The sequence below is a fragment of the Myiozetetes cayanensis genome, unplaced genomic scaffold (genome assembly GCF_022539395.1).
Source record: "Myiozetetes cayanensis isolate MyiCay16 unplaced genomic scaffold, myiCay2020 scf9, whole genome shotgun sequence".
Lineage (NCBI taxonomy): Eukaryota > Metazoa > Chordata > Aves > Passeriformes > Tyrannidae > Myiozetetes > Myiozetetes cayanensis.
Genome location: NW_026088185.1, coordinates 21,979,658 through 21,998,059, shown reverse-complemented (window position 1 = coordinate 21,998,059; position 18,402 = coordinate 21,979,658). Strand labels below are relative to the sequence as shown.

The 18,402-nt window shown below is 36.6% G+C and overlaps 1 protein-coding gene across 7 annotated transcripts in view; it reads right to left on the bottom strand.

The window, feature by feature from the left end:
* The window catches only part of RBMS1 (RNA binding motif single stranded interacting protein 1), a 144,850-nt gene that overhangs the window by 35,264 nt on the left and 91,184 nt on the right, over positions 1–18,402 (bottom strand). For all 7 annotated transcript variants that reach the window (XM_050340144.1, XM_050340145.1, XM_050340146.1 and 4 more), the window contains exons 3-4: positions 5,459–5,517; positions 2,559–2,650 (exon numbers count right to left, since the gene is read on the bottom strand). In XM_050340144.1, coding sequence (XP_050196101.1) covers positions 2,559–2,650; positions 5,459–5,517 — 151 coding nt within the window. The remainder of the gene's footprint in view (positions 1–2,558; positions 2,651–5,458; positions 5,518–18,402) is intronic.

Genomic DNA, 18,402 nt, shown 5'->3' with positions numbered 1-18,402 from the left:
TGATCTTACCCCACAGACAGGAAAAGCTCACAAACAACAGCAATAATAATAGTAACAGTAGCAATTTCGTTATTTATTATATTTAAAATAAAAATAATGTAATTACAATTCAAAGTCACCTCTATAAAACAAACAACAAAAATTTTAATAAATACAAATCTGAACCACTTCCACCAAACTAGGATTTGTAGATGAACTTCTGACATGCAGCTACAACAGGACACCGCAAAAAAGGCTTTATGGCAGCCAGAGTCACAACACGGCTTCAGCAACAACATTTTCCTCCCCCGTCAGCTGCTGTGGGTCAGGAACCACCACCATGTCTGGGAGGGGGGTGAGAATACTGAAGAGCTGGTGCTGCTGCCTGACACCCTGGGCACAGAGCAATCGCAACATCAGATAAATCCATGGATTAATCCTGCCAACAGGCATGTATTTCCTCTTTGAAACTGAAGCAGCTGCAGTGGTCACTAAGGACACTGATTGGCGAGACAGTCAAGAAACTGTTCTCCACATCTTTCTCTGTGACACTCAGGCTTAAGCCTGAGCAGTTTCACTGCAAGACCATCACTTCATGGCACAGGTGGTAACACGCAGAAGGATAAAATCCTAAATGCACAAACTTTTATAGTGTCTTGCATGTGAAGAGTCTGATTTGCTAATCTTGTTAAAACAACTGTGACTGGTCATTCCAAGTTTGGAACATCTAAGTGGAGATATGATTTTTCAGACAAATGGAGAGCAACACTGCCCAGGGAAAAAAAAATTCAATTGCTCGAAATAGACAAAATTCAAAGTACCTAAACTCATAGTCCCTAGTGACTGTTTTATAGTACTCTTCCTTGGGTTGGTCTCTTTAGTAGTTCAAATACTCTCCCTGTGTTAAGAAGTAGAACAAATTTCACTGGAATTCAAACTTTATAGTTACAGACTTCCCACAGGTCAACATGCTTGACACAGTGTCAGAAAAGTCAGTCAAAACTGTTGGGTATTTTGGTGTACATTTTTTCATTAATGCTAACAGAAAGAAATATTAGCAATATTGCAACTGTCAGAGGACTTGAGTCAGAAATCTATACCATGAAAAAAAATAAGAAACTATTCATTAGATTACTAGAATTAATTACTACAGCTTCTTGATCTACTCAAGAAGACAATTAAATCAGACATCAAAGCTCATTAGGAAAATGAATTTACATGACTTCACATTCTTTTTTTGCCCCTCCTACCTAGATATCATATCCATAAGATGGCAGACAAAAGGCTTTGAAAAATCTGGTGTATATTTTAAAGTGATTACCTAAAACCTAAAGATTAATTAAAAGGCCTTTATTAAGTACATAAAACCTTATAAACAGAAAAAAAAAATCAAGTGTTTTCCCGTGAGCACGTATGTTTGTGTCACTGCTGTAATGAAACAGGCATTAAGTATGAAACATATGGTTTCCATTTTGTTACCCTGGAATCCATCCTAAGACATTTATGTTGTTAGCTTAACTGTTCTCTTCAGTTGAGAAGCTGTGGAAAATATCTCATCTGAAAAAAATCTGTACCTAATGGATAACTACAAAAGATTTACTAGATCTGCAGCAGACTACTTCAATAAAAAAGCCTCTGAGATTACTAGTTAATTACTAGATTTTAATTTTTTTTATTTAGAATATAATTTTGAAAATAAAAAATACTGCTTTAAGAGGTAGCAACAGATTATATTGGTAATATTTTCTATAGTTAATAAATTTGTTGAGGTGTTTATGGTACTCTTTTGGAACCAGGCCATAGACCCAACAAGAGTGCATGACAAAATCATTACTAATGTATCATCCTAATTTTATATATTTGAGAAATTTATAGACAAAAGAGCAGTGCTCTGAAGATCACATAATTCTAATAACCTGATTCGGAGACAAGGATCGTTAAAAATCAGAGGAAAAGAAGATAGATCTCAATTCTTTGTTTTTTAATAATTCTTGGTTTTGCCCTGATGCAGAAAATAGATTGTCAAAGAGATGGTTAGGAATTTCAAGATATCTATCTTGAATGGTCAGATTTAAATTTTACTCTCACTAATAGAAAAAAAAATACCAGAAGGTGTGAAACAAAGTCCAAAGGCTAAATTTTGCCATACTGTGCTTAAAAATTCATCCCCAAACTGCAATGCTGCTAATCTCAGTAACAAGTAGGCAATGTATAAAACCTTTCATACCTTTGTGCTGTAAACTAACTCATTAAGTCCGCTGTAGTTCTTACAAGGTATTGCTAAACTTTCATTTGATGAAGCTGATGGAAAATACTATCATGAATAAATTGATAGATGCAACCAGATCAGTTTGGAGAATTTAACATACTATGCTTCTTTATTTCATTAGTTAATATGATCTGGGTCATGGCAGTCAAAAGCCTCCAATTTGTTACCTTAATACATCACATGGCTTGAGGACCATGCTCTCTGTAAAGGGTCTGCAACTTGAAACTCCACGTTGCCCACGTTCTGCTAATGTACAAGCTTGTCCATCTTCACAACCCATTGCAGGAATTAGCTGGTTATTTTAACTCACCTTTGCCATCTGTGCCTGAACTCCACTGGCCTTTAGAGCAGAAACTGCCTTCTGAGCAGCTGCTGGGCTGTCAAAGTCAACAAAACCGTAACCTGAAGTAGAAAACATTTAATTAACAAGAGAGTAACCAGCTTATAATCAAACACTTCATATCAAAGAACCATGCTACTAGCAGAGTTATTACTTAATGCAATTTTCTTGTTGATCAAGAGGGAAACCAATTTGAACTCTTATGTTCTTCATGTAGTCCAAAATAAAACAAAACAAAACAAAACAAAAAAAACAAGCCTAGCACAGTTCTTGAACCTTGAACTGGTGAGGATCTACTCTAGTGGAACAAATCCATTTCCATGCCCACTTAATTATCAGGATTTTGGCCAAATTGCTAACAAGCAGTATGGTGCTTTGCTTTGTGCTATCTGGTATGCATCTTCTAACAGCAATTTATTTCACAGAAATCACTAAGCAAAGCATCATCTGCTAATTTTTCTAAACTAAATTCTTATCCAATTTAAATAAATGATGAGTAAGTCTAAGTCATATTTCATTTTTTCAAAACTGGGAGATGAATTTAGTTTAAAAGACACATATCTATCCAATTTTTGGTTAATTAGTTATCTCATTGTATATAGAAAAAAAAGACAGTTAAATTTAAAAATGGAGTGAAAACTCAGGTTCAGTAAAAACAAATTACTTTTCCCATTGTTGCTGAAACAAGAATGTGAAAAATTGTCCTGAAAGCATTTTCCATGCCATATAATGCAATCTTTAAATATTAAAATAACCCACAAGTTCATTGTAACAAATTCCATACATCTGCAATAACTTCTTTTCTTATTCTGAACAACAATATATAACTAATGGATTCTAGGATGTCCAAATTGCAATATACCTTGGCCTTAACAGACACTGACCTTACAGGCTGGGACACCAAAAGGCCATGAGAGTTTAGAAGCTACTTCCACGAGATGTTACTGCAAACCTGGCTGTGCATTTTTCAGTCTCCTTCCTTTCCACCACTGAACTGCCCAAGTATTAATGAAATCCCTTTCCAATGCCCAGGTTGGGTTAAAAAAAAAAAAAAAAAAAAACCAAAACAAAACAACAAAAAAACACCTCTAGAGGAATAGAAAATGGAAACATTTCTTTAAAATATAATACTATAGTGAAGAAATATATTTATACTGAGAAAAGGTTGTGTAATGGTGTAACTGAACAAGCTTTAAAGTTCTTAACTTGGGAAAAACAACTCAAGCAGCCTTGTACATCAGTGGAGGTTTACTTATCCTGCCAAGAAGCTGAAGAAAGCAGCATATTGTTTTGTGTAACACGTGGTGTTGTGGATCATTAAACCCTGACATGAAACAAAGTGAATTAGTTCATATCAAGTCTTGTGCAGCCAAGGCAAGACTAACTTCCCATACCCCAAACTAGCTTTCCATACCCATGGCAGCCTCTGTTATCACTGACACACTGCAGGGTGTAATACAAAGTTACTGACACCAAGCATGCCATCAAAGCTGGCTTTGCCACCTCCTAGATGATATATAAACTCAATTGCTTGTTGTTCCAGTTACTTTAAGTGCTATGGTGTGTTTTTTGGCAAAAGCCAGAGATGCTGTCAATCTTTTGGTTAAATTCCAGTAAGATATCTGCATTCTGCCTACTTATGTTCCTATCACAATTTCAGTGACATACAGCAAGATTCCCTGGAGTCTTACCTTGCAGTATGGTGTCAAAGTAGGCTGTTAGCTACTGCTTTTCATCAGAGACATTTAAATTCTGTATTGGAAAAATCAGCTTAAATCTCTTACACCATTAATGTGAGAATTTCTGTATCACTGACAGGACTTCTGAAGACTCCAGAAACTGACGGAATGGACAGGCTAAATCAGTGAAGTGCAATCACAGGCACTAAGTAATTAAAATAATTGAAAACGGCATCTTGACTTTCCTAGTCACAATGACACCTGCATACAAGCTAGGAAAAATTTCTAGAAATTTCATTTTCTGAAATGTCAGTGCCCCTTTAAGTTCTTAAGATGGGGAGCTGAGGAGATATGCCCCTGCACTGCTTCCAAGTTCTGCACAAAAATTGTGGCTTAATTAATGATGAACTCTCCTCCCTCTGCCTATCATCTTTATGCTCATTCACAGGCATTATGCTTATAAACATTGCTAAATCAGCTGACTTAATACTTCACTTTGCTTAGAAATTATCCTCTTAATTGTAAAAAAAGAAACTCTGAAATCTGGTATTTCAGTGTCTGCTACCACTCCTTCTCCCACCATGCACCTGCTGGGATATGATCTCGCTGCAAAAGCAATGAGTGATGAAATTCAGTGAACTGATGTATCCAGTTTATCTAAAGGAGTTCTAATTTTTTTTCCAGATGCAATTACTTTGGTGAAAACGAACCCTCTCTTTGCTTCCAATACATTCAATAGCATATAACAAAACACAATTAGAGTACTGGAACATGTAATTAAGTGCTGCTTTAAGCTACTCTAATCAATAGAGCTTATTTCCACAATGTATAATTTTTTAGATGCCTAGTATAGTTGAACGGTCTTCTGTAAGCTTCCCTAGTTTCTCCAGGCAAAAGGGGGAAAGCTGCTTTTAACTCCTATTTTGTTTTTAAAACAGAGGCTAACTGCCAGCCAGCACTGTGCATGTCAGCTTCACTCCAGCTTGGCTGCACCACTGACACAGGCTGTCTGCCAGCTCCATTGGAGACAAATGGATTGAATACACCAACCATGGGCAAGAATAAGACTAGTTTAGGAATAAGAACTGAGAGGGGGGAAAAAAAAGGTAGCAAGCACTTAAAATACAACATTAATGTATTTTAAAGAATCAGTTATGACTTTCAGGTGAATATCAAGGCAAGTGTACATACCTTTGCATTTGTTTGTTGTCTTATCCAAAATAGCCTTCGTGGATACAATTTTCCCATACCTAAAATGTATTACACATACATAAGGAAAATGAGAAAAGAACATCCTATTATAGCAGATACACAAATCACCTTATTATGTACCCTAGTATCCTTTACTCTATGCAAAATTGAACAATATATAGACTATATGTAATGAAAATTTATGTGTAGATGGAAATGACAAAAAAGATCAACAGTTTCAAGCACGATCTTTTCTATTCACTTTATGTTCTAAGTGGCACAACAGAATCACAAAGCAGGCCAGAAAAAAAGTGCTTTATAGAAAAGAATACAATGCAGTTAAAATCGTGGTACATATAAGATACCACATTCTATACAGAAGCTTGGACTCTCTCAGTATATAGACCAATTAAAGCAGACAAGTTGCCTTGTCAGTGCTAGGCTTGCTAGCTAACACTGTACATGAAAGAAAAAAAGGAGAAAAAAACCCCAACAAAACCTCAACTGACAAACAGAAAAATATTAAATTTAATTTAATATTATTCTGCTCTGGAAAGTGACAAGTGCAACATTTATGAAAGCTGATGAACAAAGCGGCAGAAAATTTTCTGTAAATTTCTGTAAATACAAACAATTTCAACTGAAACCAAAACATCTCTCAGGAAAGTTTCACTTTTCTTTTTCTCACTGCCTGTTCCTCAGCTTCTCAATAACTGATGAGCCCAGGTACCAGTCTGCTACATAGCCCAAAGGTGAGCACAGAGAGATCTGAGCAACTAAACTTGGAGAAGCAAGCCCAGCTATAGGAACAATTGCTGTTCCTGAAGTACTGTGCAATGTTTAACAGAATGGAGTATTTTGATCGTACTTAGAGTAGAATTTGTTGCTGCTGGTAAAAGCTTGTAATTTCCCTTGGAAGACAAATCCCAGTTTCAATTTGAAATCAGGAACTCTGCTGGCCTGCATCAGCAGCGGAATCGGAAATGGATCACAGGTTTCCCAAGCTCCTCACCCACAACCTCCTCTGTTTGCTTGTGAACTACACTTGATACAGTGCTGTGAGCACAAAAGAGAGAAATGATGCAACAGGAGTTTGCTTTCACGTGAGAATATAATGTAACTTATTACATCAACAGGTATATCTACACACTGTGCACTAAGAGGCTCTTTATCATTGTACAAGAAACCAAAATGAGCTGAAAATTATGAGAAATGTTATCAGTATAAGAGAGGGGAATTTGGAGAAGAATACAGTTTTGCCAGCTTACCTGCTAAATATAATTGCAACAGAGTGAGTATCATTTCTAGAAGACATTATGTCAGAAGACAACATACTCAATTTCTGCAGTAGCTCTCTATAAAATTCTTCTATATATACATAAGAAGTCTAATAAATAAAGCTTAGTTCACTAAGAGTACTCAAATAACTGTTCGCTTGCAAACTGATAGTTATTCAAAGACAAAATCTATTTACAAAGTACTTTCCCCCTAAAGAACATTTAAATACAAGTTTCAGTGTAGTTATCAATCTTTGTGACCAATTCACCAGTTTCTGTTTATTCAATGAGCTACTGTATGGCTTCAAATGGTTGCAAGGGAGTAAACCAGGAGCACAAGCCACAAGGTGTTGGTTTTCTTATTTTATTGGAAACTGTGGGCATCTACACTGGTATAAAATAGAATTATCCACCTATAGCCTAAAAATGTACAAACATCAATGAAAATCAGTGCATACCTAAATATACCATTTTAGAAGCTGCAATAAAGCTATAGAAATTGTGCCTAGTAATTGGAGCACTTCCTTACTGGTGCCACTTATTTTCCAAATAAGTTATTCCATTTATAAAACTTTATAATCCCTAAGTCAAAACTTCTCCAGAATTTTTCTTAAGTCCAGAGTAAAAGCACATGCTGTAAACGAGAGAAGCGAACTGTTCAGGTCTCTTGGACCCAGCATGACATTTGGCAGCCAGCATTCTTCATATCCTATCAGCTTCCCTAAGCTTCTTAAAGAGAAAAGCTACATAACCAAAGGATGATCTTGTCCCTGCTACTGTTTCAGTTCTTAAAAGCACAGAAAGTGGTGGTGAAAAACTACAGCACTGGGTATCTATGTAAGCAGAGTAACTCAGCCACTTGAGTCAGGGTGTCAGGGCTGGCTGTGGACTGCACTGGCCCCCCTATGCTGACACACACCAGCCCATAAACAGGTGCCTGTATGTCTGTTCTTTACAGCAAATTTGTGGACCACCTTACAATTTGCAAAATGGTTTAGTGATTTATTTCATTGTTCTAGATAGCATGGCTCTTGCAAGGAACCAGTCACCATGGAAGGCTGCCAAGAAATTTCAGTAGTGTGAGCCTAGGAACAAACTGGGAATCAGTATAACAATAGCAGCTATCGCCAGGATTTCTCCTACGATTTTCCCATGTGCTAGCTTTCCACTCATGCCATGAAGCACAGAAATGCAGTTTACCCACCCTGACCCTGGCCAGAGGGATGCATCCTCTCCTTGTTCCCCACATGTGATCTGATACCAGAGGAAATTACTCCTTGCAGTTCCTCCCAAGTGCTTCCTTCAAATGATGACCATTGCAAAAACCTACTGTCTTCCCCCTGAATTCTACAGTCCTAATACTCTGCTTTTAACACAGTCTCCTGTCTTCAATTTGTCAGGTGCCACTGCAATCAAGACCCAGCAGAAATCAATGAGGTATAAAATACATCCAAGTCATGATGTAAACTGATACGTATCACCTGGTTATAAAAAAAGGATTATAGCAAGCAAGAGAAAATTTATATTGCAAAGATGTGTATGATGTTAGGTCATGCCTGAAGATGGAAATTCCTCTCAAAGCTACGGCACATCTAGTTGTGTTAGGCACTGTGCTGAGGCTTCTCTCCAGCTCCACAGACTTACTGCATGCTTGGTGAGACTTCCTACCTACAGCAGAGCACTATTCTCATGGCTGGCAGAATCACTTCTACAGTGATTGGCATTGCTCATTCCCTCGCCCGTGGAGCAATTTTTTAAAATATGCTTTCTTTTAAATTTAGTATCAGTCTTGAGAAATAACTGCTAATCTGGCTGGTGACAAGCAACTAGGTATTTCTTATTAAGTGTGTTATTTATGTCCCAAAAATAATATCAAATTAATGTTCAGCAGCAATAAAGAGTTTCCTCTTTTTTTTTTTTTTTTTTTGAGTGCTTTTAACATATTTGGAGATTTGGAAAATGTTTTCAGATTTGCATCTCTTTTCTATACAGCACTTGGACAAATGTCAACTCACATATTGAGAAAGAGAGGGCTTGAGTAAGAGGCAGGTTAATATTCGTGGGGTGCATTGGGTATGGGTTTAAAAAGGGTATGCCCAGTAACAGCCTGTGAAGAGTGTACAAGCTATCATTATAGTACAGAACACCAATACAAACGTCTATCTGGATAGGAGATGAAGAAACTTGTTCAAAACCAAGTTAGGAAGAAATGCAGTATTGCTGCTTAAAAGGATAACGCTTACCACTGCCCATTACATACTCTTGGTGCAGAAATGGAAGAATAACCCTCATCTGCTCAGCTGCCCCAAAATCTACTGCCAGGTAATGTGAATCTCAAACACAGCACTATAGCTTTGTCTTAAGATACTTTCAAAGTGGAAGACTTGAAGCAAAGCATCACCACATACTTGTTTAAAATCACATTGTTCAGCAACATGGTCAAAACCAGTCCAAACAACCACCCTGACAGACTTATTACAAATAGCTAGAGATACTTTTGAGATTTAAAACATCTCTGAAGCCTAATTTTGGCAACCTCACCACTGTTTATATTTTTCCCTTTGTACATCTGGTAGTATAATGAACATACTTGCAAATGTGAGGGTGGTAAGATGCCATCATAAGCATGACACAGAATGGGGAACAAACTAGCTTGAACTCTCTGCCCCAAGTGCTTTTTTTTGAGTGTTGAAAGAACTTATCTGTGTGTGCATTAGGGGAGTTACAGTAAGAACTGGTAGCAAGATAAGGTTTGTCTGGAATGAATTGTTCAAATCTTTGGTCACAACAGCTTAATGTAATACACCTTATGCCACCAAACTCACAATGCTTTTCTTTAGACTACTTTCAAACTATCTTCCAGCTTGTGCTGTGAAGGGTTTCTCTACCATCTAACATTGACTTGGACACAAATATGCCAGAAGGAATTCTGCTACCATGGAAAGCCCTTGCCTTTTATTGCTGGTCAGGTCCTCCACCCTGAACTGTCCAGAACTTTGTGTTGAAGATGATCAGTGCTCTTTCTTTGCCTAAGTCCAATCCAGTTACAAAAAGATCATTCCTAGAGATCCCAGTGTTCCAGCTTGCGTTACTGTAGTGCTGTCAGAATTCCTCTGTTATGCAGAAACAATGCTGCATATCTTCTGTGTTTATTCTAGGTTAATTTTTACATCTTAGCATCTTATCAATGCTCTTACTTCTAAAAATCAGAGTCATGTGGTAAAACCAGACATGGATTTCATAACATGTAAGTGGTTCTGAGTACATGAACACACTTTAAGGTGGAATTATGAAAGGAAAGAGAATCTGGTTGAACACCAAAATTTCAGTAGGGGGCCAATATTCTCACCAGGTGACTCAAAGACTAGAGAGAGCACAACAAACAGGCAGATCCAGCAAGGAGGCTCATGTGGGAGAGCAGATCAGTTAATCCTAAAATGTAATGTAGTTGCTGAATAGATTCACATCAAAATAAGCCTTACTTTACACTGGGATAAATAACAAGAACAAAATGCACAAATCAAATACTTCCAAAAGCAATTCCTATATATTAATTGTAACACTAAAAAGAACATGCAGGTGGGGCTGCTCAGTCTTTAAATTAGCTTTAAAAATAAAAGAGGCAACAACAGAAAGACAAACAAAAACCCTTTCTTATTCAAGATGGCCTTATTCAGCACACAGCATGGTCAGTGGGCACCTTGCACATGCTCTAGATGCAGTAAATTCCTGTTTGAAAGGAAATCATGCTATCATTCAGTATGACCCTAAATAAATGCACATAACAAACATCAAGTTCTGCAAATCAGTGATGTGCAACTTTTAAAATAAATCCTCACCTCCCCAAACACAGAGTATTCTATTTTGAACGTTACAACTCAAAATATTTATGTGAAACTGATGGTCTTACTAGCCAAGCCAAGTTATCACCTGGTGCAAAAGGAGCAAAGAAAATTCCCTGGAACTGAGGAAAAGAGTCAAGGGAGTTGCCAATAAGAGCTGACTTGGTACGGCTGTCTCCTGTTCCTCATGGATCTTCCAGTGTTCAGAGCATTTCTAAGCCAACAGCAAAGCCAAGAAAACAATCAGCCCTAGCAATTTTTTCCCCTGGATCCAAAAACCAAGCTCAGAGCAGCACAAAAGGTTTTATCTGGCTCCCATACCTCCCTCTCTCTGTTGCATTTTGGGAAAGTGGTGTACTGAACCTTAAACTCTTGCTCCCTTTTAAGCTCAGACAAACACAGGGACTTTTTGTTTCTCTATGTATCAAATTTTTGACTTCCCAGTAAGGGGAATTTCAGAAAATAATTGTTAATACAACACTGTTAGTCCTTGTGGTAGCCTACTCTGATCCTGCTCTTTTGTTATGGGTAAATGTTCTCTTACAAAAGCTGGATAAAGAAATTTATTCAATCCAGCAGAATACTGAGTTTGGAGAACAGAATCAAATCATATGGTTTCCATTTTTAAATTCTTCTTCACCACATCTATGCTGTAGTGTAGAAGGAGACACTGCTGAGAACATTTTGTCTGTATTTTGTTTTCTGTTGTTGGAAGACACACTGTTCTTTGAGAAACTCTTTGGAATAACTCAGTCGGTTTATGGCCATCATGGGCCTAAAGGTCTGCTACTGGAACATAAGGAGTACCTATCAAGAAAAGCATAATTAAACTTTACATAAAAAGTTGAAGTTATACTTTTCATATTTTTATTTTCACAGTTAATGAGTACCCATAATCTATCTTAGTATGAGTTGTTTTGAAATTGTTATAGATTTGGTTAATTTATTTGGTTCAGTAAAATCTCCTTGACTAGCTTCAGATATTCAAGCACTGGGTTAATCAATGCCATCAGATGTGCCCTGTTTCAGGCATTAGATGATATTTTTCATGATGTGCAAAACAGAACTTCCTCATGAACCTAAATTAAAGTGTTGCTTTGATGACATGCTATTAAATGGTCATATGGTTTTGACATAATGCTAGTTCCCTCCTTTCTTACTAATTGTCCCTTTGACTCTCTCCAGTAATTCAGAGAGAAAGCTGGTATTTTCAAAATATCCAAATATCCAAGTAATTCTCATTGTCGATTTTTATTATTTTACTTGGGAGATAAATAATACCTCCAAATAAATTAGAATTAATTATTACAAAAGCCAACTATTGTTTTGTCTTTACAATAAACTATGAAAATTACATTGTGTCTATTAATGTAAAGACTACTTTTGAGACCTGTGTGCTTAAAAAAACACCAAACAAAAACCCAGACAAAAAACCAAAGCAAAACAAAAAAAATCCCCCAAACAAAACCAATCAACAACCAAAAAGAGGATCTACAGATCATTGGCTTCACTGACAAATCAACAGTCTTACATGCTGCTGTAAATTCTTCATTAAGACCAGGAACGCTTTCTTCATAAGCATTCTATCTTTAATTCTTCATTTAAATTTTGTATATTTGTGTTTTCAATAAGAATCAGTGGAGAAGAGTATATGTCATCATCATTACCAATGCCATTACCAACATCAGCCCAGTGCAAACTACTATTACTTTGGTACAAATAATTTTTTATTCAGGCTCAGTAGGTTACAATTCCAAATTTCCCTGAGAAGTTATCAAAAGCAGTAAAACCAGATGCAAACCCAGATATTCTCTCATATCTTACAGTTGTCTGCCTTTAAAGGAGCAGAGGTTTTGCACAACAGACATACACAATTTGGCAAAGTGAGGACAAATGCCTTAGTTTCTCCAGCAGTATTAATTTCAACAGATAAAAAGCAGTATTTTATGAATAGGTATTTGATTTGTAGTGTACAAGTTCTACACAAATGTAAATACTCCTTAAAGCTAAAAACAAGCAAGAATTCAAAATCCTGGTGGACAGTCAAGAGACACACAGAAAATTATTTTGGAAATAATTATTTTTCAGCTACCCAATTTGTTTTTCTCAAGAGTAGTTATTTCCTGGTTCAGACAAAGATGAGTTGTGGGGACAGGAAAGACATGATTTTAGAATCAGGAAATGTTTGCTTCCTCTTGTTCTTGCTTTGTAGAGATGGGAATAACCTCTATCCATTCCTAGAAGCTGACTGAAATTCAAGGGGAAAGAGTCCTGTTAGTATCCTACGGCTATTTTTATGACATTTTTGCAAAGGTTTTTCAATTAGTATGCTCCTTTTTGCACAACAAATTGATTATCTTAAAAGCATGACCCACTGTACAACATCCTTTCATTTAGCACAACCAAGGAAGACTCTGGGTACTAGTGTCTCCAGGCATTTTAAATGTTTCAGACATATTTCAGCTGACACTAGCAGCATTCTTAATGTGGTTTTTTAGTGTGTAGTAAATGAACACATTTCCAACAACTGCCTGCAGAGGTGTTCTCTCTGTCAGTCTTAAGTCAACAAAAATGTGAGGGCATGTTTATTTAGTTTTATTTTATATGGTTAAGAATGTTGCAATATGTGAAAAGGGAGTTATTCTTCAGTCCTATGATGACACAATCATGGGGAAAAAAATTTAGAAATAATCCATTAAGACAGGCACACACAAAACATCACAAAGAGCTCTTAAGAGTTGGAGGAGAAGGTTGTCTTGATGTCCAGTCAGGTATCAAGAAGAATTCAGCTGATGCTACTTTGAGGAAAAACACAACAGCAGCAGCACCGATCTAAAAAGATCTTAAAAAACTTAAGTATAAAATCTTTACATTAGGGTTTGTTTGGGGGCTTTTTTAGTTAACTGGAAAAAAAAAAAAAAAAGGCAAATTCTGAAGGGTGAATCTGTAACATCCATTCTAGCCCCCGAAAAGTTTATCAGCATCTGTAGTCTCAGTCACTCCACTGAGGATGTGAATCCAGATACTTGGCAGAGCTATGATTAATAATCACTCTCTCTTTGGGGAGAGTTTTTTGTCAAAGCCCTGAATCTTGGCCTATCCTTGCTCAGCTGCAACACAATTTTTACTGCTAAATGTATGGCATTTAATTGCCTTTTAATCTTTCATAGGCTAGCAAGAAAATAATGCTCAACTTTATGGTAGAGAGGGACCAACACAATAGCTCCAGACACTGAAAAAGGAGAGAGCAATAGCAGCTAAAGTGGTAAAGCTGACATCTTTCCCTGTATAGGAGAACAGCTTTCATATTTCTGACTCCTAAACATTCTCATCATCCTAATGATTCTTATGAAAGCCAAGGTACTAACATACTGGTCCTAAATTTGTTGATTACATAGCCATTTTTACTGTGAAGACACAAGATGTCACATGCTACAAAGAAAAACGGAATTTCAAGTAACAAATAGTGGAAAATGATCCTATTCAATGCTTCTTGAAGCCTCTGCCCCTGCAGTAACCCAATCTGACTTCTGACAATCTGAGGTGATTTAGTATAATCTCTGAACCATCTGCTAGGCTGTCAGTTCAGTAGCCTTCTTACTTTACAGTTTATCGGTTAAGCAGGATAAATAACCTATCAGAAACACAAACAGATTCGCCTCTTTGACACACTTTGAAATGCAAGTATTGTCTAAGTAACCATAGCTTGCTTACTCCTAAACTAAAGAAAAAGAAAATAAAAATCAAAGTAATGCATTAAACAAAATGTCTGTTCTTTCAGAAGAAGAAATTGTTTATCATAATCTTTATGAAATGTACAGATTAGGAGAGCTAAACCCGTTTTTTTTCTAATTTTTGTCTACACTTTTAGGAGATTTTTCCCTTTATCCATTTAAAAACACACATGTGAAGTATTTTTAAATGTGTAAACTGAGTTGGGTTTTCAGACATCTGTTTGCTGGGTGACATTAAAAGTGCTGTTTCCTGCCAATGGTCTACTGAGTTTGATGAGCAAGAAGAGTGAAAGACCACTTTGTGTTTCTCTTATCAATTACGTGGTATTGTTCTTTCAAGAAAAATATTTTAAGTATGAAGTGATGTGTGCAAATCAGATTGAACAATATAGAAACTGATTTGCTACTACTCTACTGCTAATATAGTATATTGTAATTTACATTAACTGTTCTTCCACTGAAAGCACTTCAGAAAGTTTTACCATAAGATGTGGAACTGAGGATCATTCATATGAAAATCATTTGTAGTTATTCAGATAGTCACAAACAATAAATCTCAGAATTATCATAAATTATCCAAAATCAACTAACATATTAAGATGATCCCCACAAGAAGTTACCAGTAACTGCTGCAACATCCGAAAAATCAAGATGTCTGCCTTTCAATGCCTCCCTCACAAAGCAGGTTGTGCTTCCTAATCTGTACTGTCCAGCATCCTGTTCAGCACAGCAAACACTGGAAAGTCCAAATTTTATTAAAAAAAAAAATTAAAATAAAATAAAATAAATTTAAAAGATATTCAGAAATCTTGGCTAATTCACTCTTTAGTACTACAGTTATTCTTATTTCAGGAAACACAGGACAATCTAGATTTTCTGCAGCAATTTGCATGTGCATCCACTGACAAGGCTATTCAGATATATGGGAGGAGGTTAAAGTTTCCTATTGCTACAAGATGGAAGAACAAAACCATGTTATTTTAAGAAGGCAAATGGTCTCACCCTGTTGTTTTCTTACCATAATGCTACAGAATGGACACAAATTGTGCCTAGGTTAAGAACAAAGCACTGAAAAAAATCTGCATTTAACACACAACTGAAAGCAAAACCTGAAACAATATTATTTGCAAATAAATTATCATAGTTTCTGTGGCTCCCAGAAAGAATATAAAAAATATGAGAGCACAGAGTTTTACATAGCCATGGAAGATTTTTAAATAATAATTCATTTGCAGGCAAAATAAGAAAGCACCAAAAAGGTTAAAATTACAAGTCTGAAGTATTTTTTTCTAATGTCTAGTGATTTTTTTTTATCCTTTTTTTTTCCTACTGAAAAATGATCACTACTAAAGACAATGATTTGGGAAGATGAGAAATTAACCCAAATGAATGCTAATATGTATTTATAAGCCAAGCTCATGGCAGGTCTGCAGATGGGCATGTATTGATTTACCACTGCTAGCTGTTTTAATCTTAAAGTAAGGCACTATTTCTACATCCAACCATAAATCTTGGCAAATTTCAGCCTCACGGATTTTGTAGAGCCTACACTAACAGCCTGAAAGAATAAAACTATGAAGACATAACAGAGCAGTCCTTGTTATTCATAGCACTTTTTTCTCCCCTATGTTAAACAGTAGAGATCAGCTTGGGAGCATAATTGAGTCTCTCTACCTGAAGACCTTTTATTTTTCAATTCCTCCTCCTCCATCCAAGGAAGACAAAGTCAGTCCTTGTCAGCATATGATGGATTGTCTGTTATTTTGTCTATTCCTAAGCATATTTCTTTTTCTTGTGGAAGGGAATTAAGGAAAAGGCAGAAATATTATTAAAAAAAAAATAAAATCATTTATCTACGCTTCCCAATACTTTTCCCCTTGTTTTAGTCAGAACAGTATAAATCAAAATGTGTTATTCTGACTACAGGCTTAGCTAGTGTGAGATTACATCCTCTCTGGATAGATAGGCAGACATCTATTAATATTACAAGCCTGTATACTTGCAGAAGGTTACTTTTTAATTAATACTTGCATATTAATTTCACTTCTAGTGCAAGTTGCTAAACAAGTCTTATACCCACAGTTTAAATAGATGACGCCCCATGGAATAGGCCATAAAAGTCCTGAAAACTATGACACTGGAGACTGCCGTAGTACAAGGGTACTTTCAGCCACATCCTGTTTCCTAAGCCCTGATCCATCTGTCAACTCTGAACTATTAAAAAAAACCTGTTTCACATATCATGCAAATTACATATATACATCCAAAAAATCACATACATTTATATGTACATGCATACATAATGCTTTTTCTTGTGTTGAAGATGTCTGGTTGCTGGAATAATGCCTATCATAGAAAACTTTTTCAAAATACTTCAATTTATTTTGTATGTTCTCCTTCTGGTCTTGTAATATTAAGACCACTCAAAGCCAACAGGATGACTTCAAGACTTGGCCAACTAGGTTAAAATATCTTATACACAAAGATACCTGTTCTTACCTCTATCTTGCACTAATTTAAAACCCCATCTTGGAAACTGTTGTCTGCCTCCCTCCTGTCTGGAAGGCAGAAGAGGGGGAAAACCCCAATACATTCAAATAACTTCCAGTCTTTCTGAACTGCATTTTAACAGAGTTCTTTTATGAAATACTTATAGTAACATCCTAGTTTCAATAGCTATTTTATACTGGAATTAACACCTCATAATGAAGACTCTGTACAACAAACAGACTATGATCTCCTTTAATTTCTGGTAACTTAATGTCAATCATTAGAACAGCACTAAATGGACAAATTATTCAAAACCACTACTAAACCTTCCAGAGGCCTTGTCCCCCTAATAGCATGGCATGTAGACTTTATCCCTATTTGAATCTGCTTCTGTAGTCTGAAGTCCCAGCTGTGCTGAATAGCAAATATCTCCATTTCAACAGGGAAAATGGTTGACTAAAGTAGTTCTCTCCAGGGGTCAATATACTTCAGAAGGCCATTTAAGTGGCTGTATGTTATTGAGTAGAAACATCAGTTCACATATTATTGATTGTAACTGCATGGCTCTGTTGAAAAGATGCCTGCAGTAGTATTAAGTGCTGAGATAGGGACAGAGGAGTGTTATGCATTAAAAAAAATACTACCCATCTGTTGCCAAATTTTAGATAGATGAGCAGTCATAAGCTGTAACACAAAATCTAAAGTGCAACCTCTGTGGCTGATGCGTCAGGGTCATATTTGGTGACACTTCCTCAGTTTCACACTGCTTAGACGGTCTTTTGAATATTGATTGAACCAAGCAGGAGGCAGAGTTTGATTTCTGCAGTTTTGCAAAGAGTATGTAATAGATACTTACATGGAAATTTGCTTTTGGTAGCTTAAATATACCATTTTCTTTAAAAACATCATTAACCTGTTCTGATCCCATCACTACAGCAACTAGCCAAGTACAACTGAAGCCTTCTAGAACCACCACACAGTCAGCCCACTCAGCCCTGAGCTGCAGACAGTCCTGCAATCACAGCACACTGCACTCCAGACTGCCATGGAGAACAGACCAAACTGGCTGAAACCAATGTGATCCCCAGACCCCCATCTCCAGTGACTTTCTGTATAATGATTAGGTCAAATAGCATCATGGAAGGGTAAGTCCAATGTCCCAGACTTCACTTTGGCAGTGTGTCCAAGGAAGCACTTGGACCACTGGGCTTCACAGTGAAGTACACAGACAATGGAGGTTAATCCTGGCCTAGCATGAAAAACCCAGTGTATAAGCATTTGTGCAAAGGGTTGAATCAAGACTCCGTTAACTGGGCTCAGTGAAAATTGGGATCCTCCAGCTGGCTGTGTCAACTGCAAGCCTGGATGGAATCTGCGCTAAGCAGATTCAAAGTTTCTTAAAATGAGTTGTGGTAGGAGTTCCATAAACCCAGAGCATCAGTAGATCCTACAGAAGGGACTAATCAAAAAACACCTTCTTACACAGAGTCAAGAAAAATCAAACACTGCATGACAGCAAAGTTGACAGGTAAGCACAAAATCAGTGAAGTCAGTCCTGTATCACCACCTTTCTCGAACAGATTCAACATATGCCAGCAAAG